At 31.7% G+C, this 26,842-nt stretch overlaps 1 protein-coding gene across 2 annotated transcripts; it reads right to left on the reverse strand.

Moving 5' to 3' along the window:
- Positions 1-12: 12 nt before the first annotated feature.
- Positions 13-26,210, reverse strand: LOC148612856 (uncharacterized). 2 transcript variants are annotated; one of them, XM_088594693.1, is made up of 17 exons: positions 26,022-26,210; positions 25,710-25,886; positions 25,259-25,322; positions 24,700-24,773; positions 22,598-22,690; positions 20,895-21,096; positions 19,102-19,167; positions 17,600-17,617; positions 14,255-14,386; positions 13,669-13,906; positions 12,115-12,299; positions 10,212-10,339; positions 9,533-9,638; positions 8,666-8,752; positions 7,198-7,347; positions 6,243-6,361; positions 13-4,600 (listed from the first exon to the last, which is right to left on the reverse strand). In XM_088594693.1, exons 1-17 carry the CDS (start codon positions 26,208-26,210, stop codon positions 4,496-4,498), a joined length of 2,133 nt encoding a protein of 710 aa, XP_088450819.1. In that variant the 3' UTR covers positions 13-4,495. The 2 variants fall into 2 exon arrangements, with proteins under 2 accessions (XP_088450819.1, XP_088450820.1); XM_088594694.1 differs by lacking the exon at positions 17,600-17,617.
- Between the last annotated feature and the right edge of the window lie 632 nt (positions 26,211-26,842).

The raw sequence follows: 26,842 nt of genomic DNA on the forward strand, positions 1-26,842 counted from the left end.
ATACATGTAAAATAAGTTTTCATTATGAAATTTATTTATTAACAATAATCATAGCATAATCACAGATCAACTTATGAAAATAGGAATTCTGCAGTAAAAAATTATATATGAAGGCCAACTGAAAATATGCTTTTTTTGGTTCTCATTTGTTTCATTATTATTTATTGCTTTATCAATGAATAGCATATACAAATTTCTGACAAACAATAATGTAAAAAGCACTTCCCTCAATCTCTTGAGACAAGTAAGTGATAAGTGCTCTAATCACATTATTTTTTTTTAAATGAATGGTGAACCAAAAAATATTTTTGAATGGCCTAAAACAATCTAGCACATTTAAATTATAATAGACACCATCTCACCCCACGAGACATCTGACAACAATATCAATACCAGTTTATAACACATATTCATTTGCTCATAATTTACATATGCATTCATACAAATACCTACCACCATCCAGAATACAAATGATGTAACAGAGTAGCATTGTATAATAACAAGGTAACATTTTTTTAATTATGTGTCAGTCTCTGTAAGAATCAGGCAGTGGGTCAAACATGGTATGAAAAAACCCATCATTTTGAAAGTGTGATTTGACTATTTGGACCATCAGAATTAAGGGAAACAGACAAGATTTTCCATATCATGCTGGACCATTGAGTTACAATTTCATTCAAATGTTCTGAAAATGAACATTTCAAAGGCAGATAACTCTGTCACAAACCTCATTTTTCTAATGTTCTATTGAAAAATTTCTGAACGAAGCCAATGATGCAGAGATCAAATGAAGTTCTTTTCAAATACAGAAAGTATCCTTGTATAATATTACAGTGTCAGATCAGTGGGGTTTTGACATGCATGTTTCTGATTTTTCTCATTTTGCCCAATTCTTACTATCACTTACACTTAAATGATAAATAAATAAAAATATCAATGCAATTACAGCTTGGTAAGGATAAGAGACTTGACATTTCTACAAAAAAAACCTATAATCTCCACAACTGAGTAAAAAAAAAACAAAAAAAACTTGAAACTGCCAGAGTTTTTTTACGTGAACTTGAAAACTAAGATAATGTAACACTACAGTTAAGTTCTGATCATAATTTTAAAATTATAAGAAATCTACTATCAGGGCTGATTTTACGAGATCAACAAAGTGAAAATTGACCAAATCAGAATTAAATATAAAGTAAATAAAGAATTGAACGATAAAATCTGGAATTGAAATAGCGGAATTCTGCTAAAAAGCAGGAACAAAAATCATCCCTGTTCCATTACTGGTAGTTCTTGTCCATTTGAAATAAAAATATATTTTTTCAATTGAATGTACAAACAATTTTATGATGAGAATTTTGAACTTCTTACATTTCATCAGTCATTTGGGCGTGAAAGTGTAATATTTTAAGTTCAAATTTGCTCTTCAAAAATATAAAAATAAACATACATGCAACTATAAATTGTAAAAAAATTAACTGTAGTTTTTGGCAGTGATTAAAATTACAGAATTTATTATTCTTTGAAAAAAGGTAGACAATTTCAACGTTTGGTTTTGTTTGTGACATCATCAATTTCTAAGTCTTTCTTTGGAATTACAATGAAGGTAAAGAATATTCTCAGACTTAAGTATTTTTAACTTACGTGGCACTGGGATCAAATGAAATTAATACATGATTAACGTACCCCATAAAAATTCTAATTTAACCTCCATGATTTGTAAACAATGTAGTATCTGTAATTCTGTATATATGTCCATGTACATCTTTACCATGAGTTGACATTACAATACCTCATATTTGTAGTGAAATAAGAAAATATATTGCATGCTATGTTGTGCTAAGAATATCCTACTCAATCATTTCTGTAAAACCTGGAAAGATACAAGTCACCATGCAAAAGCAATAGAAGAAATATCTAAGCATTCTCTCCAGTAGAAGCAGCAAAATCTAATTAAAAAAGTGTACAGATAGACAGACAAGGTGATTGTAATGTAGCATTGAATGGAAGATCCACACAACATTAGCATACATTTAAGGAAATAGACCTAGGGTAAGAGACACAACTCTTAAAAATCATTGGAACGTTTATATGCAGAATTTTACATCCATCTTATGTAAGCACCTAATTAACTTGGACACATTTTATTCTGCATCAAACAAAAGCTTGAGAGGCTTTGGTGATATTGAACATGATACAAACATATCACTGAATTCAAGAGTTATGATACTAATCTGCATATATACTATAACTATCTACAAACAGACTAGAAATACAACATTTGATTTTTGTGTGATACTTTCAACATAGTAAACAAAAACCATAACAAAGTACACAAAACTACCAACAAATATATTTGGTAATGACAAAAGAAAACTAACATGAGAAAAAAATGTTAATTGACATATAATTCCAAAACATAAATCCATAATTGGTCAAAAAACTACTCCAAGCAGCATCAAAACCATGTCTTGGTTTATGGGAACCAAACCCCTCCCCTTCCTACCAAAAAAAAAAATAAATAAATAAAAAATTAAATTCTTTTTTGAGAGATAAAAGAGAAATAAATCTTAGTAAAGGCTGGTTAAGAAAAATTACTATTGAAATTTGCCATTCTTCATTAATATAAAACACAAATTCTCCATAAAAACAGTGACATTAAACAAAATGTCAATAGGGTAAGTCATGTGACCCTGTGATTTCATGAGAATGGGTCCTAGTCTACAATTCAAGTGCATGGAGATTTGTCATTTTCAGAGTGTTGAATTCAGTATTAAAAACAAAAAATAAAAATTTTTGTGGAAAAATGCCAATAGAATTGACAAATACCTATTTCAACATGATAAAAGTGGTCAGAAAAAGTACAAAACAAGATTTTACATTGTAATACAGCGTTTCAAGATCCAGGATGCAACAATAAAATATAGACCAGTCTTCGGATTTCAATATGATCTACATCAGAAATTCTGGTTAGGAAAATGAAATTAGAACGAGACTTACAGACTCTAGATATTTTTGAAATTGTACACAAATAAAACCATAATACAAGTTCACATCTACACTACATCTAACTAATGATAATTTTGTACTAATTACATGTTGAACGGTGGAGTTTTTCTATTAATTTATATATTATTCATTTACTAAACTAGTGTTTAATTAATCAAATTGCAATGAGGTAAAGTAAACTGACATAACTGTAATGAAATCATTAGTATCCTCCATCACTAAGTTGTCATCTTAGTGAAACTAACATGTCTTATGGACATCATTTCAAGTTACATTCTGACTCAATTAAACATGTTAATGGCAAGAATTTTGCCATTATATATATATACATATACATGTAATATCAACTATACTTGGCGTCACATAAATAACATACTGTTAAAATTTGAATAAAAATATTTTCTACGACTTTATTAACACCTACCGTCGTTTAAATTGTCTTAAATGACTTGCTCATTCGTTTAGCCAAACGGCTTCTCCCTAAACGAGTCGCTTAATAGCTTAAATCATGCGTAACAAATCCTTACGGGAAAATCCCATACTAATATCCGCCATGTTGGTTTCTACGGGACGATTTGTTTACAAACGAAATTCGTAAGTTCCCGTCGAACTCCGGTGACAATTGTCTGCTTGATCAACTTCTCGGTATTGTACGTTGTTGGCGTAAAATAAATCCGAAATAACGCCGAAATACATTCTGGGTTCTTCGGTTTTTGGACAAACCATTTAAACGTAAACAACATCTCCTAGCAACCCGATCACTGTAAACATGGCCGACTTTTTACAATGTAAATATTGGCACCAAGAATTAAAATCTGACCGGAATTTAACGATTCAATGTTTAGGGAGAAGCCGTTTGGCTAAACGAATGAGCAAGTCATTTAAGACAATTTAAACGACGGTAGGTGTCAATAAAGTCGTAGAAAATATTTTTATTCAAATTTTAACAGTATGTTATTTATGTGACGCCGAGTATAAATAATTATAAAGTATTGAAAAGTAATATCTTCAGACAAAAGTAACAATCAATAATCTTTAAAAAAAAAATACAAACAATATGGACTAGAAATACTGACTAATTAACCCCCATTCCCCCATTGGATAATATGTACCTTTTGACCTCCAAATTAATTTGGATCGAAATCTAAAATATGATTGGCCCAATGAGAATGTAAGAAAGTGTCTTTACATTCAAATCAGTAGAGTAGGAGGAGTAACAGATAAGAAATGGGTACCCCTAAGAAGGGACAAAAAATAGACACCATTATCGCTAAAATTGATAACTTGCTTATACATAAACCAGCTGATTTTACCAGGAACAAGAGGGGAGTAGAAATTACATCAAAACAAAGAATCTGATTATAAAGAATCTGTTAAAAAAATACAAGTATATGTAGAAATAAAAATAATGGCAGTTGCTTAAACTTCTTTGGATATTAAACAAAAAATAACAAAAATAATGATTTAATAAAATAAAAAACAATTGAGGTTAAGATAATGGCATTTTCTTGTCTTTCCCACCCCAAACAAAGCTGTAATTTTCTTCTTGTTCTTCATGTTTATTGGCTTCTTCTGCGGCTTCATGATCACCACCCTAAAAAAAATGAATTTCTATGTTTATCTAAGTAACATAATATGTAAAATGTAATAGAAGCAGAAGTCTTTTTAGGCAACATGTAGACAAACAGTTCTGCCACTTCATGATCACCTCTCTGAAGAGAATAAATGTCCTTGTTTATCTAAATAACATACTATGTTAAATACGAAGGATGCAGAAGTCTTTTTAGGCAACTACTGGACAAACAGTTACCTCCATGTAATCAGATATCAGATACACATATTTATCATCTTTCCATTGTTCTTTCTGCCTGACATTTTCTCTTTCAGGCTACTGCTATACTACTAAAATTATTAGCAATTTCCGATGACAGCGTTATGTCAATTGACCGAGGCATCAAAGATAAACAGAATAACAGCAGTTTTAAATGTCCATCAGGCTCAATGTAATATTTTCTGTCCAAAATACATAACTGCTGTTATTCTGTATATATTGGTTAATTGTAATCACTTACAACCGTTCCGACGATTTGTAAGAGTTGTGTCCCTTATCCAAGGTCTACCTCCTTAATTAGAATCAGGTATTTTTGTTTAAGGAGGTAGACCTATGATAAGGGACACAACTCTTACGGTTGTATACAGCATCTTACATCAATCTCATGTAAGCATCACAGTAACTAGATTGATTTCATTCTGTTTCAAACGAAAACTTGATAGGCTTTGGTGAAACTGAATATGATACAAGCATATCACTGACTTCAAGAGTTATATCCCTTACCCTAATTGTATCTCTTAAATCATTAATGAAAACCCTATTTTTTTACTGTGTTAATTGAAAAGTGATGTCTGTTAGAGTATATTGACAAAAATAACAAAATGATATTATTTGTAGATCTGAATAGAAGGATATTTCTTTAATCACATAATATCTTAGTTTCAAAGCAAATGTGGAGAAAAGTACGTATGATAATGAGTAAGGGTAAAACAATACACTGAAATTTCGATGAAATGTGATATTTTTAGTTTTTTCTAAAAAGACTGTTTCAGAGTGTTATTATTCCCATCAAGAAATCAAAATATTTGTTACAAATTGTATTTGGGTCATCAGTAGACGCAAACGAAGTTGTTAAAATAAATGTTCAACCTACAAAAATCATGAAAGTAACAAACTTTCAATAAAGATGAAGGTTAGATACAGATAATGTATCATACCCTCACTCTTGTATCATGATACATGGATTGATTGATTAATGTTCAATGTCCTATGGCAGTTATTTCATGCACTTCAGCATGAGAATGATTGACCAATTAAACAGACCCAGTTTTGTGCTAATCAGACATGTTGAGTCAGATTTTTACTGTGCTAGCTCACAGAAGCAACAGCAAGCAGGTAGGCATACCACCCCACTCTGTAACATTATTCTGACTTTAACCCAACCAGTCATCACTCTATCTCCTTAAATACTGCCTACTTGGCAAAGAAGCAGTGACAACCAATTTTCAAGTCTTTGGAAAGACTCAAACAGGGATAGAACTGATGACCTTCTGTTCTTGAAGTGAGCATGCTACCCTGAGACCACCATGGCTGCATGTCATGATACATATTGTATTACTAAGTAGGTATATCATTACATACAGAATAATGAGTTAGTTACATGTTTACAGTAACTCTTGCTTACCAGTATTGAAGTGATCATATCTTTAAATGCATCAGAATCTTGTGCAGTCAATGTTTTGATTGGTTCCCCTTTTTTGTCATAGTATCCAGCTGTTATTATCTTAACTTGTACTTTACCACCTACAAAATAAATAGAAATTAACCCAACATTGATATGACATCAATCTGATACACATATGAGCCTTAGCAGGCTGATAGCCAGCTATGTTTTGAGGTTTAATGGCAGGCTATTTCGGTAAAATTTTCTCTGACTTTAATAATGCCTGACCCATTTCATTCTTGTTTTAAAAATTTTTTTAAGTTTTTTTGCTTCAAAAAGACGAAACTGTAACCTGTAAAAGACCCTGGCTACAGACCTGTTCAGTCTCAGGAAGAGACTGTTACCTGTAAAAGGCCCTGGCTACAGACCTGTGTAGTCTCAGGAAGAGACTGTAACCTGTAAAAGGCCCTGGCTACAGACCTGTTCAGTCGCAGGAAGAGACTGTAACCTGTAAAAGGCCCTGGCTACAGATCTGTTTAGTCTCTTCCTTTTCTTTTTTTTTTTTTTTTTTTTTTTTTTTAGATATTTTCAGTTTGTCAAACAGCAAGTTTAAGTCCTAGATATAAGAACTATTAGAAAACATAAACCTCCCAGTGATTATTGTAATGAAGTTTTTAGATATTCTAGAACATAATGTTTTGGGCTAATACTTCTTGGTTAAGTGTACAAGAAATAAGTGTTTATTTTAACAGAGCAAAAAAAAAATGATGTTCAAGACATCATAGTTTTAGTGAGTGAAGTTAGACTGGTTTCTATAAGATTGGTTTATTTATAAATAGGACCTAAAAAATGTCATATTTACATCAGCACTGATACTACTCCTGTCATAGACCTTCATTATAATTTAAAACTTTGTCCCTTTCAATTTGAAACATCAGTATAAAAATAAATATCAGTATACAATAATAATTAATACCTGCTAAGTCCAAGCCAGCTTTTTCTAATTCATCTTTTAATTGATTTTCTACAGAATCTAAATCACTGCCTTTTTCTTCTGTTTTGGGCAAGTCCTTCCTATTGACCCTTGTCACACGTACCTTAACTCTATCATCATCTTTATCAGGGCCTGGAAAAGAGATTGATAGCATATCAATTAGGACACCAAAACAAATCATTAATACAACATAAGCTGTATTCCAATGTTATCAAAATCAAGAGTTTTCTGCATAAATTATGTTGATTACTGAAAACAAACTAGAAAAACTGTGAGCAAGCTCATTAAAGGATATATCCCTCTGCTCCCAATGCCAATATGGTCAAAATAGTCTGAAATTAAATCCCACAATAAGTTGTTGACAGAAGGACACCCTGATTACTATATACCTCTGGCAAAGGAGGGGAAGTAATATCAGTGAATAGCACTTTTATGGAGTGAAGGGGAAATTGACATTTGGAAAATGCTATAATCAATATGCTCCTCTGTAAAGTTGTTGTGGGGAAAATCGAAGACTAAATAGTGCTTTGATTCACCGACTTTTAAGTTATATTTTGCAAGGAATAAACAACAATAAATGCACAAAACAATGATGAGAAGATCCAAAGGATAAAACAATGATACAAATACCAAAAGGACAAAACAATCCTGTGAAGACTCAAAGGACAAAAAAATGCAAGGAACACCAGACAAAACAATGCAAGAAACATCAAAAGGACAAAACAATACTGTGAACACTCAAAAAGACAAAAAATGCAAGGCACACCAAACAGACAAAACAATGCAAGAAACTCAAAAAGGACAAAACTCTACTGTGAACACTCAAACGACAAAAAAAACAATACTGTGAACACTCAAAAAGACAAAAAATGCAAGGCACACCAAACAGACAAAACAATGCAAGAAACTCAAAAAGGACAAAACTCTACTGTGAACACGCAAACGACAAAACAATGCAAGGAACACCAAACAAAGCAATACAAGAAACACCAAAAGGAAATAACAATACCGTGAACACTCAACGGATAAAACAGTGCAAGGAACACCAAAAAGACAAAACAGTCCTATGAACACAAAAGACAAAGCAAGAAACACCAAAAGGACAAAACAATGCAAGGAACACCAAAATGACAAAACAGTCCTATGAACACAAAAGACAAAGCCAGAAACACCAAAAGGAAGAAAACAGTGCTATGACCACCAAAATGACAAATAATGCCAGGAACACCAAACGGACGAAATAATGCTACCAATACCCAAAGCAAAGAACAAAACAGTGCTATTAACATCAAAAGGACAAAAGACCAAGCCTCACAACACAAAACAGAAAAAAAATGAACTGCAGAAATGAACTCAAGAGAGTTGACGGTTCATACTTCTGTTAATACACCTGTCAGGCTGTTGGTTGAATGAAGAGGAAGATACAACTACCGAAGTCTACCATATTTACCTTTAATGTTATCTTTTAAATCTAATCCATCTTTGGTTGTTATATCTTCTGTAACTTCTTCTATATGTTTGTCTACTTTATCAATTTCTGAATAAAAATAACAAATGATTTCAATGAGACAAAATGTCAGTCTCTGTAAGAATCAGGTAGTGGGTGAAACATGGATAAAAATAACCCATCACAGTGTAATTTGACTATCTGTACAATAAAGACAAGATTTTCCATACCAATTTGGTTATGTATGTTATAACTTCACCGAATTGCATTGTAAATGAACATTTATAACATTCAAATGAAAATTTCCAAATACACCCAGAGATGTACTGATCAATCTAAGTTCTATTCAAATTGAGAAGACTTCTTTGCGAGAAATAATAATGTCAGCATGGTGAGTTTTTGAAATCAATGTTTCAGATTTTTACCATTTTGCCTGATATTATATAGATTTGTATACAATTTCAAAAATAATCAAAAGATATGCAGACATCACTGGTTAAAATATAAGCTTTCTTCATTCAAACGTTTGAACTTCAATGACAAAAATGTCTTCTGGAAAAAAAGCTTGAACCCTCTTTAAACACTCATTTGAATATATGCATTAGTGACAGATCCGGGGTTCAAAACTACCCTACAGTTGCACATTTTTTTGTTAATTTCACATGCATTTCATAATAGCATGGAAACCACTTTCCTTAATCTCCAGCTCCACCACCATGCATGGAGCTTGTTACACATTTTGTAGATAATATTATTAAAGTACTCTCTATGTTCTAAATGAATAATGTGGTCAGTTGTGGGTCAAGAGAGAATTTAGGTCATGACTGACTAATGAAAACCATGAATTATGTTAAATCCTAATAAACATACCTTCCTGTGTATTGTCTAACCTCTTCATTAGATTGTCTAACGTCTGTGTTAAATGTTTATAGGATTTCTTTCTATCCTCTAAATTCACTCCTACCTCCTCTTCTGCCTGTTATACAAATGACATGATTAACTATAAAAATTGTTCTATGACCCTTCTTTCTTACTAAGAGTTCCCATTTTAATTATGCCAAAACAAATTAGCCCAAACCCAAATCAAATTCCAAATAGAATTTTTAAAAATATATAGCAAAAACAATGATGTTTTAATGGAAAAAAAAAAACAAACTACAAACATTGATATCCATAAAAAAAATTAAAAATTCCTGGTATGTATATTACTTGATCTAATTACACTAAACAACTTGTCCTAGTTTCAGTATCTTACTTGACCTTCATCTAAGTATATTACTTCATCTCACTTTAATTGACCTAATGATAGAACTAATGTATATTTTGCTGTCATCTTTTTTCACAGTTTTAGCAAATAATCAGCTTTCACACTGTTTTAAAAGTATAATCATTCCCCAAATTGTATTTTAATGTTCTTCAAGAAAACACTAATAACATATTTTTCTTTGTGTAAGAGGTTGGGCAGCAAATATTTTACTGCTTCCAGTACTTGACCTAGTATCAGTTTGTTATTTGACCTCATTTTTATATATTTTATATATTACTCTACCTCATTTATAATGTTATCTAGCTCATCCCGTACAGCATCTTTCACCTGACTCTGAAGCTCTGATAAACTTTCTTTGTTTCTCTGTAGTCTTGATTTTAAATCTGAATGTTTTGATGCTTCTTCAAGACCTATAAAACAGGAATTATTAGTGAATACAATGGATTGAAATGAAATTCAGAAGTAAACATACATGTACTTAAAAGTGTAATATACCCTACCACGATACAGTCCTTTTCTTCAAATTTCTCAATGACTAGCCAGAATAATAGAGGACTGTACAGGATTCAACTAGTACGAAACAAGAAATGTACACATCATTTCACTAGCCCCAGGCTTCGGGCTTGTGGATAAAGGCAAGCACTGACAGTATATCACAGTAATTTTCCTGATAATAATACACAGTACGATTGTTTGTTTGTTTAATGGTTTAACGCCCGAGCAGCAATATTTCAGATATATTCAGGCAATACACAATATGAGTGAGGCTGCTTATTATACTGATGATATTGATTTTTTTTCTAAGAATGTACAAAAATGTGCTGTATCATTAATTCAAACATTGATAAATCATTTAATATTGAAATTGTAAAAAAAAAAAAATTACCTTTGTTTTTACACTGTGTGTGAAACTCATGTTCTGTGTAATTTACTTTTTTTCATGTAAGCAGCTTAATAAAAAAGAATGGAAACTGAGAGGAAATTAAAGCCAACACTGTCTCATGTCAAATCAGAAATATGGCAACACTTTGTTCACAATACATATCATGATACATATTGTCATTTGACCACAATATAGCAATACATATCATTACAGTTCCACATATACTGCAAACCAACTTCTCTTCATAATTTCTTTCTATCACATTTTTTAAGATTAACTATTCCTTAACAACAAGTTATGAACAAAAAATTCAAGCGTGTGAAAAAAATATAGGTATGTTAAAAACTTACTTTTTTCTACAGTTATAAGTGATAATAAAATGTTCATGAAAACAATTGTTTAAATGTAAATAACCAAATATATGATCTCATGGGTTAATTAAATACCACAAAAGTTCAATGTGCCAGCAAAACTTTTTCTGTGTACCATATTTGGAGGTAGACCTAAGGTAAAGGACACAAGTCTTTAAAAATCATTGGAATGCTTGTATTCAGGCTCTTTATATCAATCTCATGTAAGCATCGAAGTAACTTGAATTGATTTCCTTTCTTTTTCAAGTGAAAGCTTGGAAGGCTTTGGTAAAATTGAATATGATAGAAACATATCACTGATTTCAAGAGTTATGTCCCATACTCTAGGTCTACCTCCTTAAATGTACTAAGCATGAGTAATCATATTTTGGCTATTCATGGGTAAAAGTGTAATCAATTTTATCCTTCTTCTTATTTATTAATTTGATCAACACTTATCTTGTTATTTCTGGGGATAACCTGATTTTTTTAAATTGGCCTATGAATTAACTACAGAATTGTATTTACCGTTTTACATCAATCTCATGCAAGCAACGGGAAAAAATGTTACAGATGGAAACACAGACAAGGGTAAAACGGTGTAACCCCTTCTCACTCAGAGCAGGCGTCGAATTCACAAAAAATCGCAAGACTAAAGTTGATCGCAAGTAACGACGTCACAACCTAAAATAGTATTGTGATGTCATAACTTACGATCAATTTTACACTTATGACTTGTGAATTTGACACCAGGGAATTAAAAAAAAAAAAAAAAAAATAAAATAAAAAAAAAAATGAAAAACTAGAATATGCTCAGTTCTGATCAAAACAAACTTCCTTTCAATATAGAATCAAAGTTTCTAAAACCATTCTTGATTTACAAAACATATAAATTATTAAGTAAATGGATCAATCGCCATATACCATATGCCCATCTTTAAAATGCACAAACCTTTATCAAAGTCATCCATAAGATCTTTCATTTCTTCATCTATCTCATCGTGTTTTTCATCATCAGTACTGTCGTCTGCCTTTGAAAATGTCTCTTCAGCGGGAGATTTTTCATCTTCCTCTGTACTATCTAGATCTTCAACTACCTCAGATACCATAGATTTAGACTTATCTTTTGGTTTACTTCTATAAAGGAAAAGTGGTCTGGTAAAACAGCAATCACAAACATTAATTTGGTGATAATTAAATTTGAAACAAGCTGATTCTGTTTGAGCAAACCAGCTTATTCAGTATAACATGATTTGGTACTGTGATGTCATTTATGTCGAATGATTTGCTATTAATTGTTCACAACTAAATAAAGATTTGATTGAGAGCAAATTTTGAATTAGGACTACACACTATAAGAAGTCAAATTTTAATTAATATTTCTTAAGGTCTAGCATTAAAAGTAATTTGTATTTTGTCCATGGATGAACAATATTAAGTGTAAGTGTTCGTAAGAATCAGGCAAAATGAAAAAAATCAGAAACATGCATGTCAAACCCAACCCATCTGACAATGTAATATCACTCAAGGATACTTTCTCTGTTTGAAAAGACCATTATTTGATCTCTGCATCACCGGCTTTGTGCAGAAATTTTTCAATAGATCTTAGAAATATGTGGTTTTGACAGAGTTATCTGCCCTTGAAATGTTCATTTCCAATCCATTTCAATGAAATTGTAACTCAATTGTCCAGCATGATATGGAAAATCTTATGTTTTCCTCGATTCTGGTGGTGCAAATAGTTAAATTACACTATCAAAATGATAGGTTTTTTCATACCATGTTTCACGTACTGCCTGATTCTTACAGGGACTGACACTTAAAAAATTGATGTACACTTTATCACGTGTGAGCAGATAATTCAATTTATGAATATCAAGGGAAAGTCCATGATAAAACGGGTACACATTTAAGACGTGCATGATATATTTGGATTTTAATGTTTTTGAGCCCCTTATGATAAAACAAAAAATCTTTTTTATTATGTTTAAAGAAATATTTTAATACATCAAGTACAAATATTTTGAATACTAGTATACCACTAAAAATAACACTGAGTACTTTCTAACCATAGATTTTAAAAAACTGAAATAATAAATTTCACCAAAGAAACTGTACACCACCAAACAAACACTAAATGTAGTGGTATATTTATTTGGTGATACCTTGTTTGCAGATATTCAGATGTTCTGTTAAGCTGGAAATTAATGCATATTCAAATATTGTAAAAATAAGCTTGGGTGTCTGTATAATCATTAAACCTTATTTAATAGAATTTTGGATGCAGTATGTTTATGTATGTTGTCAAAAATAAAAATCTAATCTCTGTAAAAAATAATAATCGAAATTTTAAATGCAATATAAATTGAAACAATAATCAATGAACTTAAAGGTACAGTATTTACAGTCCGTATTCTTATTTCAACTCTAGTTGACATGGTTTCCCTTCAACAGGTTTCACAACTGATTATTAAATATTCCAAAAATTCTAAATAATCCGGCATACTTTTCGAAAGTGAGAGTAGTTTTATCATGACTTGACAAATCTTCAGTCACATCTTCTTCTGGAGCAACATTTCCATCTTTCCCTTCTGTAGAAATATCTTTACTTTTGTCCTTATCAACCATATTTGAATCTAATGGAACTTTTCCTCCAGCAATCTCAAGCTTTTTCAAGTCTTTAAATACTCTTTCCAATTCTTCCACACTATCTATAACTTGAACTTTGACCTTTAACTCAGCATCTGTAACACAATGGACTATAAATTTTATACATACAAAGGGTTTATTCCTCATGTCAATACTGGTTTACACTATTATTGTTCATATGGTAACCATGCCAACCTGGTTTAAGTTTACCAACAATGATGTTAATAAAATCAACAAAAGCCCCAATATCTTCATCCATGAGTCAAATATCCTTTACATTACACAAACTTCATTTTAAAACAAGTGTGAATGGATATGACACTGTATTCATTGTCTTGCATGTTCCAATGTTATTAAAATGTTTGCTTAGACTATATATTGCAATCAAAATTCTGTATATAAATTTTCTGATATATTCGTTTTGTGGATAAATCATATATCACCTTTTAAACTATCAGTGAGAGAGCTACTTGAAGTTTTAGGTTCTCCATTGCTGTCCATATATGTTACTGAGCCATCGTCATTTATCACCTTGAAGCCTTCGTCATCAGCTAAGGTTTCATCTTCACTGTACCCTGAAATAACAAACAGTCTACTTATAAAGATGGAAAGACTTGATTGAATAAAACATGCCCATGACATAAATTTATTCAAGTTTGAAGAAAAAGCAGTACAAGAGTTTTTTTCATGAAACCAGACAAATTACTAAGGATAACAAAATATTAACAATTCAACAGTAAAAATCTACATAAATCTACTTTTGAATAAAAGGAAAAAATTTTAGATTCTTCATAGGAATGAATTTAGGCGAAGTTAGATAAGTTCTCAAACATTATTTCATCAAGTAAAAATATTATAAGTTCATATCTTTCATGTTCCACAATTTTATTTTTGCAATTAACTAAAATGTTTTGATGAGATTGATACACACAGAATCTCAATGTTTATTTTGATGATTTTAGAATTTTTAAAAAGTAAACAGGTTGATATACAGTATTGTATTGTCACTTTGTTCTTTCACCCTCATAGACATTTAAAGTTGATCCATAACAAGAAAGGATATTGTGAATATATCAAAGAGACAACAATCCCACCAGGATAAAAAAAAATATCAGATCAAGGCCACCCATGGGTCTTCAATGACCAAACAGGAAACCCTCACACCACAGGAAGGGCTGCAATTGGCCCCAAATGATTCTCAGACCATTAATTTCTTAGGAAAAGCAATGAAAGAAAGAGGCATTATTTTTTACCTTTCCCTGCCCTCATAAGCAGATCCAAGGAGGAGTCTTTTATGCTTAAAAAGTTTGTTTGATTAGATAGAAAACAATAGGTTGTCAATTTGATAGCAAATAGGACTTTTCTGCATTGAAATTAAAACTGTGAATGATTTACTCCAGGAGTTTTTATTGAGTATTCTTAGAACAGAATCTGCAAAATATTTTTTTAATTTATTATGGGAAAATGGTCAAAATCCAAATTTTCACAGGCACAAAAAAAATGGCCACCAATCAAAAACAACATAAGCCATATTTGTCATATATTCATTGTGCCACATAGAACAACATACCCAAATTTAAAATCTGTTCAATACATTTTAATTTATTGCATGTTCAATGTTTGGCAGCCACATGGTGCCCATACATCTGTAAAATAATAAACAATATTTTCCACCAAAAATCCCAGTTAAAAATTAGAAATCACTGGAGCCCCCTCTTTTCTGAATTTCTGGATCTGCAACTTGCACTGTAACAGTGATTCAGTTGAATTTCACATTGTTCTTGGCCAGAAAAAAATTGGAATGCACTTTTTTTTAAAGCAGACAAGGGTGTACCTCAGAACCTTTTTGGAGAAATTTGTTAAATGTCTCCATAACAGTAAATAAATGTAAGAACTTATGATCTGATAATGCAGCAGACGTCAGATGTACTTTATACTCATCAAATCATACTAGAATGAACAAAACATCTGCTACAAGTTAATAAGATATTGTGGTATGCTACCTTTATCACCACATAGCAATAATAATCAATATTAAAAATAAAATTTTACAGAATAAAGTCATATACAGTACTGTACATGTATTCTTAAATCAACAGCACGTGTTATATTCATCAAAGTATCAACACTGCAAAATTGAGCTTTTTGCAGAAACTTTAATGGCAATGCTACTATGTTACGCATTTGTATAGATGAAATGTGTAAAAAAAATGAAATTCAAAATAAGCCTTAATATTTTTTTAAATGTTTATTTTGCATCTAATGCTTTATAGATTTATCTATGATTTGGTTGTTTTATCTTGAACAGCTAGAGATTTGCAATCATACAAAGACATGATGTGATACCAACAAGTGATATGAATAATTCTGCATTGTGATTGGTTGCTGTGTATCATTTTCTATAAAACCTGATTGCTAGCAAGCGATGTTGTGACATTTCTAACATTGTTCAATGGACTTAATTAACAACAATCATCTTCCGTCAAACACATCTACCATGTACATATGATGCCTTAAATTCCTATAAAATTTCATCAAAACCCGTTGAGTAGTTTATATGGACCTGCGCTTATGAAATTTTATCACAATACTGTGTGGACAGACTGATGGTAGGACAGACAGACAGAGTAATTCCTATTTACACCAAAAACTTTACTTGTGGGTCTATAAAAAGGATCACAACATAATCATATGTGAAGTTTTTTGCATTATTCAGGGTTCAGTTTAGACAAGTTTTTTGCATTATTCAGAGTTCAGATTAGACAAGTTTTTTGAATCATTCAGGGTTCAGTTTAGACAAGTTTTTAGCATTATTCAGGGTTCAATTTAGACAAGTTTTTTTTGTATTATTCAGGGTTCAGTTTAGACAAGTTTTTAGCATTATTCAGGGTTCAGTTTAGACAAGTTTTTTGCATTGTTCAGGGTTCAGTATAGACAAGTTTTTTTTTGCATTATTCAGGGTTCAGTATAAACAAGTTTTTGAAATATTCAGGATTCAGTACAGACAAGTTTTTGAATTATTCAGGGTTCAATTTAGACAAGTTTTTGGATTATTCGGGGTTCAGTTTAGACAGGTTTTTTGCATTATTCAGGGTTCAGTTTAGACAGGTTTTACTGTAGATGGTTTGATTTATACAAGTTATACTGTATAACGGACAGACAATAAGACATAACATAAAATACACAACACAACAATTTACACTTACTAGAAGTAAAATCTATAAGTAAACTAATAAACAGAAATAACATGGTCATTTGAAAAATTTGTACATGTATGTGCAGATTTTAAATAACCAATCTCTGAAACCCATGGGTACCTCTGGCATTAATAAGCCATAACAAATTTAAAAAGTATTGTAAATTAAAGTATAAGAAAGAGTTATAGCTCAAACAACCTTTCTCCATTTTGTAGGGTTTCCCAGGATGTTTAAAATATGTAATGAATAAACAGGCACTGTGTTACCTAGCAACAGCAAAATCTCTTTACTCTGTTACCTCAAAGTTACTAAGTCTTGTTTGATTTTACATTTTGTTGGTTCTATCAGTGGCACTTCATTTGCCTAACTTATCATCTTTTTCTTGTCCCTATCCAGTGTTAGACAGATCTAAAATTTTGACATTCAAATTTCAAACCTACCAATTGTTTAGTCCAACAAAACTGAAAACAGTATGAAAAAGTTATATACCAGTAGAAAATGTATAATTATAAAGTAAATCTACACTCAATTATCACTGACAACACCTTTCACATCAATACAAAATAAACACACTTAAGTACAATTCATTACCAACTTCCACAGTAACTTCTGGCAAAAAAATTAAATTGTTGCAATGATTACAGATATTCAATGTAAAATACTAAAAATACTGAATTGCAGGATTTATATGGGCTTGGTTAACCCACAAAATTGAATAATCAGTGCTTTCTAAAGCAGACAAAAAGTGGCAGTTTTCACAAATTACATTTAAATGTCACTATCTGTAATAATCAGGCAGACGGTGAAACATGGTATAAAAAAAAAACGCCATTTCGAAAGTATAATTTGACTATTTGTACCATCTGATTCAAGGAAATAGGAGAAGAAATTCCATATCATGTTGGTAAATTGAGTAATAATTTCTACGAAATGCACGGATAATGAACATTTCAAGAGCAAATAACTATGTCAAAAACCTCATTTTTCTAACATTCGACTGAAAAATTTGTGAGCAAATCAAGTAAAGCAGAGATCAAATAATGGTCTCTTCAAGTAGAAAACATCCTTGAGTGGAATTATATTGTCAGATTGGTGGGTTTTTGACATGCATGTTTCTGATTTTTCCCATTTTTGCCTGATTCTTACAAAAACCTACACTTACATAATATCACATTCTTAATAGATAGGGATCTCCCTACTTTGGAATTTATGGCCAGCTACTACTAAAATAAACAGCCTTGACTACTTTACAATATTAGAATGAGCTACCAGAGTCTATGTATTAGATAGTCAAGAAAATAACACTTATAGTAAACTGTCAGTCAAATCGGTTTCATACCTGTTAACCAACCCTCTTTTGGAGACAGACTCCATCTCTTATAATTTGACACTGTTCAATATGTTTATAAAAAACCTAGGATAATCATACATGTATGTATACTGAAACATATGATAATCATGTGTAAACTAAAACATAATTTAATCACATGTAAACTGAAACATTTTAATCATGTATTAACTGAAACATATGATAATCATGTGTACATATAAACTGAAACATATGTTAATCATATGTAAACTGAAACATGTTATTCATATGTTAACTGAAACATATTTTAATCATACATATAACCTGAAACATATGTTTATCATATGTAAAATGAAATTTTATGTTAATCATATGTAAACGGAAGCATAAGTTAATCATATCAGGCTGGATTCATATGATAATCATATGTTGCATTTTATTTGTTTCCCATGTGTTTCACTTGTGGTAGTGTACTACCATGCATCAAGATCTTCAAAGCTCTTGATATCATAGTCTTCTATCCACATATGTATAATACATACATAACATAGGCTGGATTTAGACCAAGTAGTCCATTCACACATCTTAAAATTAACTCTTACCAATTTCTTTATGTCAGTGAACAAGCTTTGTAAATGTAAGCATATAATGTAAGAGCATATGAATAGTCATTAAATTAAAGTACTTAAAAAGCATTTCAAAGTAATCCTATGACAAATGGATGAACAGACAATGGTACACCACAATAAAATAAGGCATATCAAACATTCCTGATTTCACTTACGTAATTTCTTTTCCTCCAATTGGCGTTTTCTTTCTTCTTCTTCCAATCTTTTCTTTTCTTTTTCCTCTGTGAATACAAAATTAATAATCATGTTATTAGAGCTATTCCAGAAAAAAAGTGTCTCCAGGGGGCAAAATGGCATTGATTTATTAATGTGTTGGTTGGAGGTAAAGTTAGTGAATTTTCTATTAATCACTTGAACTGTGACTTAATTCTAATGTGTTGGTGGTACTGGTGAACCATATTTTGTCTTTTAACCCTTACCATGCAGGAACCGTATATATACGATCATGGACTGTTTTCTGATTTTTAGGTTCTGACAATTTATTTTTAGCTTTGGAAACCACAATTTGATTTAACATACAAGCAGAGTGAATGTGCTTTAAAATGAGGCTATCTTATACAGAGTTTTAAACAAAAATAGGGACTTGACAGCTGAAAAAGAGGTCATGAGTTAAGAAGGCCACAAAAAGTTGTGATTTTTTTAGGGGCAGGGCTCAATTCTCAGCCCATATACTAACCACTTTCAGTTTTAGGCCAATCTGAAGCCAAAAATTGCAAAAATCCTCACTTTTTCTCATTAGTGATCCCTCTGGAAACCCCTGACCTTCCACTTACGACTGTAATGAACAACTTTTTGCTTAAATGACCATCAGAGGGACCAAGCTTTGAAAAAAATTCACTTTGGACACTATTACCCCTGCTGAGCACCGCATCTGGTGAAAAATAACACAAAATCACCAAAAATGACCATTTTCAGGCAATAGACCAATTTTCCTGTACATGCCCATGCACCCTCCCACTACCTCCTCACCCCATCCACCATGTGATCACCTACTTTTAAATTATATAAGATAATCAGCATCAGCATCATGATGCAACTAATTTGCATAAGTTTGCAAAATATCGAAATCTAGACATTTTTTGAAACAATTCAGCACGGTAAGTGTTAAGATTTGTTCTGTATAAACAGGTATTCTCCTTACCAAGGTTCAAAATACATGTAAATTAATGTAATAAGACTTTAAAAAGAGTTTGGTTAAGACAGGTTTTTAGATTACTCAGGGTTCAATTTAGACAAATTTCACAGTATCGACTCCATTGATGCAAATAAAGTATTGACAGATGGTGCTGTAACATAACATAACAATCCAAGATAAAAATCAGAAAGGAGATCAAATCAAAAAAAAAAAAAACATTGTTCACAGAAATTTAAGAAAATTGACTTTTGTATGAATAAAGTTTCATTATTCATAAAATATAAAATTGCAATGTGAGCTCACATCAACAGAAAAAAAAACAAACAACTGAAGTTTTCTGAAAACTTGTCCAACCACTTCAAAATATTGTGCATTACAGACAGACTGCTGATATACCACAGTTAGTGCTGTTTACAGAGACAGGCATAAAAATTAGTATTTATTCCATCAACACCCATAGTTAGTGCTGTTTACAGAGACAGGCATAAAAATTAGTATTTATTCCATCCACACCCATTGTTAGTGCTGTCAACAGAGACAAGCATAAAGATTAGTATTTATTCCATCAACACCCACAGTTAGTGCTGTCAACAGAGACAGGCATAAAAATTAGGATTTATTCCATCAACACCCATAGTTAGTGCTGTCAACAGAGACAGGCATAAAAATTAAGGATTTATTCCATCAACACCCATAGTTAGTGCTGTCAACAGAGACAGGCATAAAAATTAGGATTTACTCCATCAACACCCATAGTTAGTGCTGTCAACAGAGACAAGCATAAAAATGAGTATTTATTCCATCAACACCAACCTTCAACCATCTGTTGATATTCATTATATTGTTCCTCGTCAAGGACAGGATTACATGTTATTGGTACAGCTTGTGCCTGTTTGAAAGGTTTAAGATATGGATGGTGACATATCTTGTTTGTATGCACTGTCATGACGTACGAACAGGTTTCTGGTTCGTCAATCCGACCGATATGATCCCCTGCTCCTTCATCACATACAAACTAGTATAAAAAAAATTTCAAACAATATCAACTTGGATTAGATAAAATTCCTGCCAATTTACTGCAAATTTAAAAGAATTTCTACAGACATTATAGCAGACTTCATACTACTTTAGGACCACCTGTACTTTTAAGTTGCAATTTTAACATGAAGATGAATTGTAAAATCTTGAACTTTGTGCCATTTTAACATAAATATTGTGGAGAGATTCACAATTCACAGCGCACAATTTGTGGTGAAATTGTAATGGTAAACAGCTCTGTTATAGTAGCTTCAGCCTATAACAGAAAATGTAATGTTTGGAGTACAGGTCTAGTTAAAATCAAGCAGAGTGAAAAATCCAAATCAATGCCGCTAACAATCTTGAAATGCATCCAATATATCCTTTTACTGATGTAAGAATCAATGAATAAGTTTGGGAAAGTGAATAAAATGTCAGGTGGCTAAATAGTTACCTGCAGTGAAAAAAGTGGCAGGAAATATTTTCAATTTAAACAAAATTCAAATGTTTTGACAAGTTTCATTACTTTCTTAACCCTAAAAACATGTACAACTTGTATTGCATGTATTGTTCAGAAAAATGAACAAAATTTTCATCTCACCACCTAAATTTTGATGGTTTTTGCATGATTCTTAAACAGACCAGTACTTCAAATTTGAAAATATACTTTCAGTAGCGCTACAGTCATATTTTTCTTCCATGAAGTCACTGCATTCGTGTTAACCCTGCAACCCTTCTTGGCAAGGGATATTAATGAAAAAAGTTTAATTATCATGTAAAGCTAACATTGGAAAATGAGGAGAATCATCAGCAGAAGACCACATTGAGATAAAAGGGTGTTCCCTTTCATAATATTTTTTTTTTATGTTTTCCTCTGTCTGTAAGCCATTTATTGATTTAAAAACTGGGATGTATTGGATCCATTTCACGAGTCAGCTTAAATGATTACATTTTCTGTTCATATGCCAGTCTGACTGGCATCAACTCAAAAGTTTATAAAACAAATGTTTGAATTTGGCAAGCTTGTATAGTAATCTCTGAAAAAATCTGAAAACAGTTCATCATGCAGATTAAAGGATTAGTAACGATTCTTTTCACCTTTGTAATTGATCTTTGGTTATATGATATTTAAATGACAATGAGCCCGATGACAGGTTACCACTACTCTTATTGTGTATTTGACGTTCCATCGAACACCGAATTTAGTTTTATTTCTTGTTCAGAAACAGTTACTGATAACATAACCAGTCTTTGTTTTTCATTCGGTTGTTGCACTTGCGAGATAAAAATTATATATACATAAAATTGGCACTTTGCAAGAGTTATTGTTCTTGATTTGGTTTCATTTGGTTGATTATAGATGGAAATGAATGTATGATTTTCTAAAAAGTGCAGATCTGAATGCAGAAATGATTATGTGAAAATATAGCACAAGGAAACTGAAAAAAGCATTGTTTGTTTGGTGGGTTTTTTCTACACCATGAACCATTAAAACATACCCTAACTTCAGTTTTCCTTTGGTTACCAGTAAGATCACATTTGCTTCCATTGACATATGACTGACTATGATACCTATTTAACCTTTCATTTGGCTGTAAAACAAAACAAATACAATGTACATATAAGGTCATTCAAATTTCATTTCTCGGTTCGAAGACCAATCTTCAAACCTATTTCTATTATTGTAATTGTTAAGGATTTAGAACAGAAGATGTTAAAATCTTATAGCTTGACATCACAAATATTTTACCAAATTCAATTAATCTAAAGTTAAAGAGGCAAGCATACTACCCCAAACAACAGGATCAATGAAACACAACTGTAAATGAAATTCATGAGGAAAAAATTCCGACTTTTTCTGGCTTTACATGTTAAAAATTAACAACTTCCTTTGGAAGTGCCCAATTATAATTAATTGAAAATTGTGGACTTGATTTTCAGATTTAATCAACCTCTATTTAATTTATTTTATAGTTGAAATTCTAAAAAAAAATTATAACTGTACTTATAAGAAACATTATTTTTGAAAAGCCATGATACAAATGTATGTTAATGATCAAATGGCTCTTGAACTCAATAAGAATAGAACCAGCCTTCCTTTTAATTTCAAAATACATGTATGAAAATGCATTTTCACAAAATACTTCATTTTCTAATGTCGCAATTTGCGATTTTTTATTTTATCTGGCGACAAAAATAGCCAGTTGGCAATTTTCTTGGCGCCTAGGTTTTGTATATTGAAATTGACAGGAAGTTCATCAGCAACGGATATTCTCTCCAATTAAACAATTGTGTTGACAGTCAGAGTTAACTGACTATGACCAACTTACGACCGAAGGCAATTACAGGTAATTAGATCAGGCGACTGGACTGACAATATCCTCATAGGAGGTGTCAATCAAATGTAAATATATTATTGAGCCAATCAAAACTCTCATCATCTGGTCAAAGGTAAACACAATTAAGGCCATGTGCACGTGGCTACACACAAGTTTCACGAGCCCTACTTAACCATGCAATACATTCAGAAACAGACTTACGTAATAACAGAATAAATTAAATCCAATTAACAATGATTATCCCATCAGGAAGTGTCTAAATACTTCGAACTGAAAGAGTTGATAAAAGAAAATGGATGACATTTGTTTACACTTTTGCCATGTGACTTTTTTGGCAGGAAAATCGGTAAACAAATAGAATGGGGATTCCCAAAATCTAATTAAGGAAATGCTATTAAAATATCAAGATAATTAAACAGGGACACAATTAATGGTCCATGGTACAAACTGTAGTTTCATAGAAATTTTATCACTTGACAAAAAGAATCAAGTTTGTCAAAAATAATAAGAAAAAAAAAGTGAATTATATTGTATTAGGTAAATTAGACCATAAAGAGCAACTCAGGGACTGTATGAGAATAGTAATATAGTCTTTGATGGAAGTAAAATACCTGTTTCTGGAGTAGTACTTAATATTTTATGCATATGAAAGTGACAGACTAGAGCGAAAAACCTGCTTTATACATGCATCAAGAGTGAATCTTGGGTACATGCATGTCATGAATGGAGAATTGACAAAGATAATTCACCAGTGAACTTAATACTGCCTTTTTTTAAAAAGTTTTTTTTTTGGCACCCTTTGGCTCTAATTTCTGAAAACAGGCGACTAAAAGTGGCAGCTGGCGATTTTTCTGGAGACAGAATTTTGGAAGCCAGAGCAGCCCCTGCAAGGGATATAACTCTTAAAATCAGTGATATGTTTGGATAGTATTCAATATCACCAAAGCCTACCAAGGTTTCATTTGAAACATAATGAAATCGACCCAAGTTATTTTGATGCTTACATGAGATTGATGTAAAATGATGAATACAAGAGTTCAAATGATTTGTACCCCTTTCACTAGGCCTACCTCCTTAATATACAATAAAAAATAAGAATCGTCACAGTAAATGAAAGGAAAATACATCTGGGTCAGGCTAAATTTAAAAAAACTTCCAATTCAGAATTTCTTCATATCTTTGATTTCAAGCAATTTGCTTAGTCAAAATTCGAAGAAAATATTAATGTGACATTTTTATGAAACTATCATAAATAAGCAAACCTCCTCTTCTTCAGCCCACTTCTTCTCAGCTTCAAAATACCCCAAGTATATGATATCTCCTAGCATCCTTCCATCTGTAGAAAGTTTAATTTGAGTTGTATAATGAGGAAATGGTGTAAAAATTAAAGTTACTTATACATCTCTTAGCATCCTTCCATCTGTAGTATGTTAAGTGTAAATTGTAAACTGAGGAAATGTTGTGTTTAAAATAAATAGTACATGAAATAAATTTATAATCTAAAATAAACCATTTTATGAATCTTTGATGTATAGAAAACTTGACAATGTCAATGGGTTTGTAGAAGTGGTTTTTTTTATGTTTTGTTGGATTTCAACTGCAATTGTATGCATCCTACATGTACATACATGTATGTGTGTTGATGCATATGTACATGACTGAATTTTCTTTGTTATTTTTTTCTTTATTGCTTTTCCCTTAACTACATGTATATTTCAGGATTTTCATCTTACTGAAGAAAGCCAGATTTAAGCTACATGCACATATAATAAAAACATTCATAATAAACCAATGCATTCTGCTACATGCATGTGTAAGTACCTTCTAGATGGAACTGTCTTATATATTTTCCATAACAGAATTCATAACTCCACCAGTCTTTAGCCTACATAAAAGCAGCATATTGCACTAATTCAAAACATTTCAAATTCAATATGTGAAGAAGCAGATTTGTACAAGACTATACATAAAAGTATTTACATACATGTACAAGGTATGTTGAGCACTAACATGTAGCAATGCAATCATGACAAAATATGTTCAACCAAAGGCAAAATTTCATAAGATAAAACATAAATTTTCTCTTTTCCTTGTTGAAGATATATGTGTGTAGGGAAAAAGTCAAAACATGCCATTTGTTCACATAGACTAAAACTCTATTTTGCCAAGTCAGTGATTTTTCAAGTGCTCATCACTGACCAAAGACTTTTCAGGAATGTGAAAAAAAAGTTTGCCTCATTTTGCCACCTGAAATCTTTGAAATTTTTCTTACTTTAAGCAAACATGGACCAGTTTCCAGTGGTTTTAACAATTCTGGAATACCAGTTTCTAAGGCTTCCTTCTCCTTCTCTTCTGTCTTCTTCTCAGATTCTATTTGATCAGGGAAATAACACTGGTATCTTTGTCCAAATTTAGAAGTCAGGTGGATGTGGTTAACTGGTAGTTCATCCTGAAAAAAATGGCATGTTCTAGATTTGAATTACGGTTTTACACGTACCAATTCATATTTGCAAATTTAATATCATAAATGAGCTGAAGGAGCTACATATGCAAGTATTAAAGTAAAAAGACAACGGTGTCATACCTCAGTCTTCAATAAAACTGGTTCTTTTAAGATATCGATTCCATAGTCAATATTGTTGATTTCTTCAATGTCTAGCATTCCCGCGAATGTCAGAACATTGCTAAAAGACAGGAAAAGGCAGGTACATCCTATCCAGATGTGGATGCTGAGGTCCATGTTTGTTGACATTCTACAGCGCATGCGTAACATTACGCAGCATTCCGAATGGAAATTTAGCTTTGTCTTATGACCTATGATCAAGTCTTGTCGACACTAAACTGGGACGGACATTTAAACGGACGGTTTCGAGAAGTGACACCCCACAGTCCACATTGACAAAATTGTTATGCCAAACCACTCAGTGTATGACTACCTTAGAAAAAAAATCAATTTCTTGGAATACTGCCCCTGCATGTATGAAAAAATTAAGCAACACGATAAATAAGCAACTATTTACTGCATGAGCAGCAAAGATCTTTTTATAGACCCCCATAAATGTTTATACAAGTGCACGGAAGAAAACACTTTTGTAAAATACTTATCATACTTACAAAATAGAATTGGTTTCACATGCTGTTTTGGGTCAAATATCACCAGGATTATTCGAACGTATTACAAATGACAAATTGAAATGTTTCAAATTAATTAAAGGGAGAGAGTAATCAAGGGAACAAAGGTTATAGCGGTAATCAAAAGAATGTAATCAAGGGACGAAGACCAGAAATGGAAAACAGACATACACAACAAAGAACATAAAGTAACTAAAATCATACATACAAAGCAACAAAAGTAAATGAGCAACTCGGACTTCACCAAAAACTGGGAGCATGGACCAGGTGCAC

This window comes from Perna viridis, chromosome 7, assembly GCF_037379345.1.
Source record: "Perna viridis isolate PV_CMFRI_1.1 ecotype Kerala chromosome 7, ASM3737934v1, whole genome shotgun sequence".
Taxonomy (NCBI): domain Eukaryota; kingdom Metazoa; phylum Mollusca; class Bivalvia; order Mytilida; family Mytilidae; genus Perna; species Perna viridis.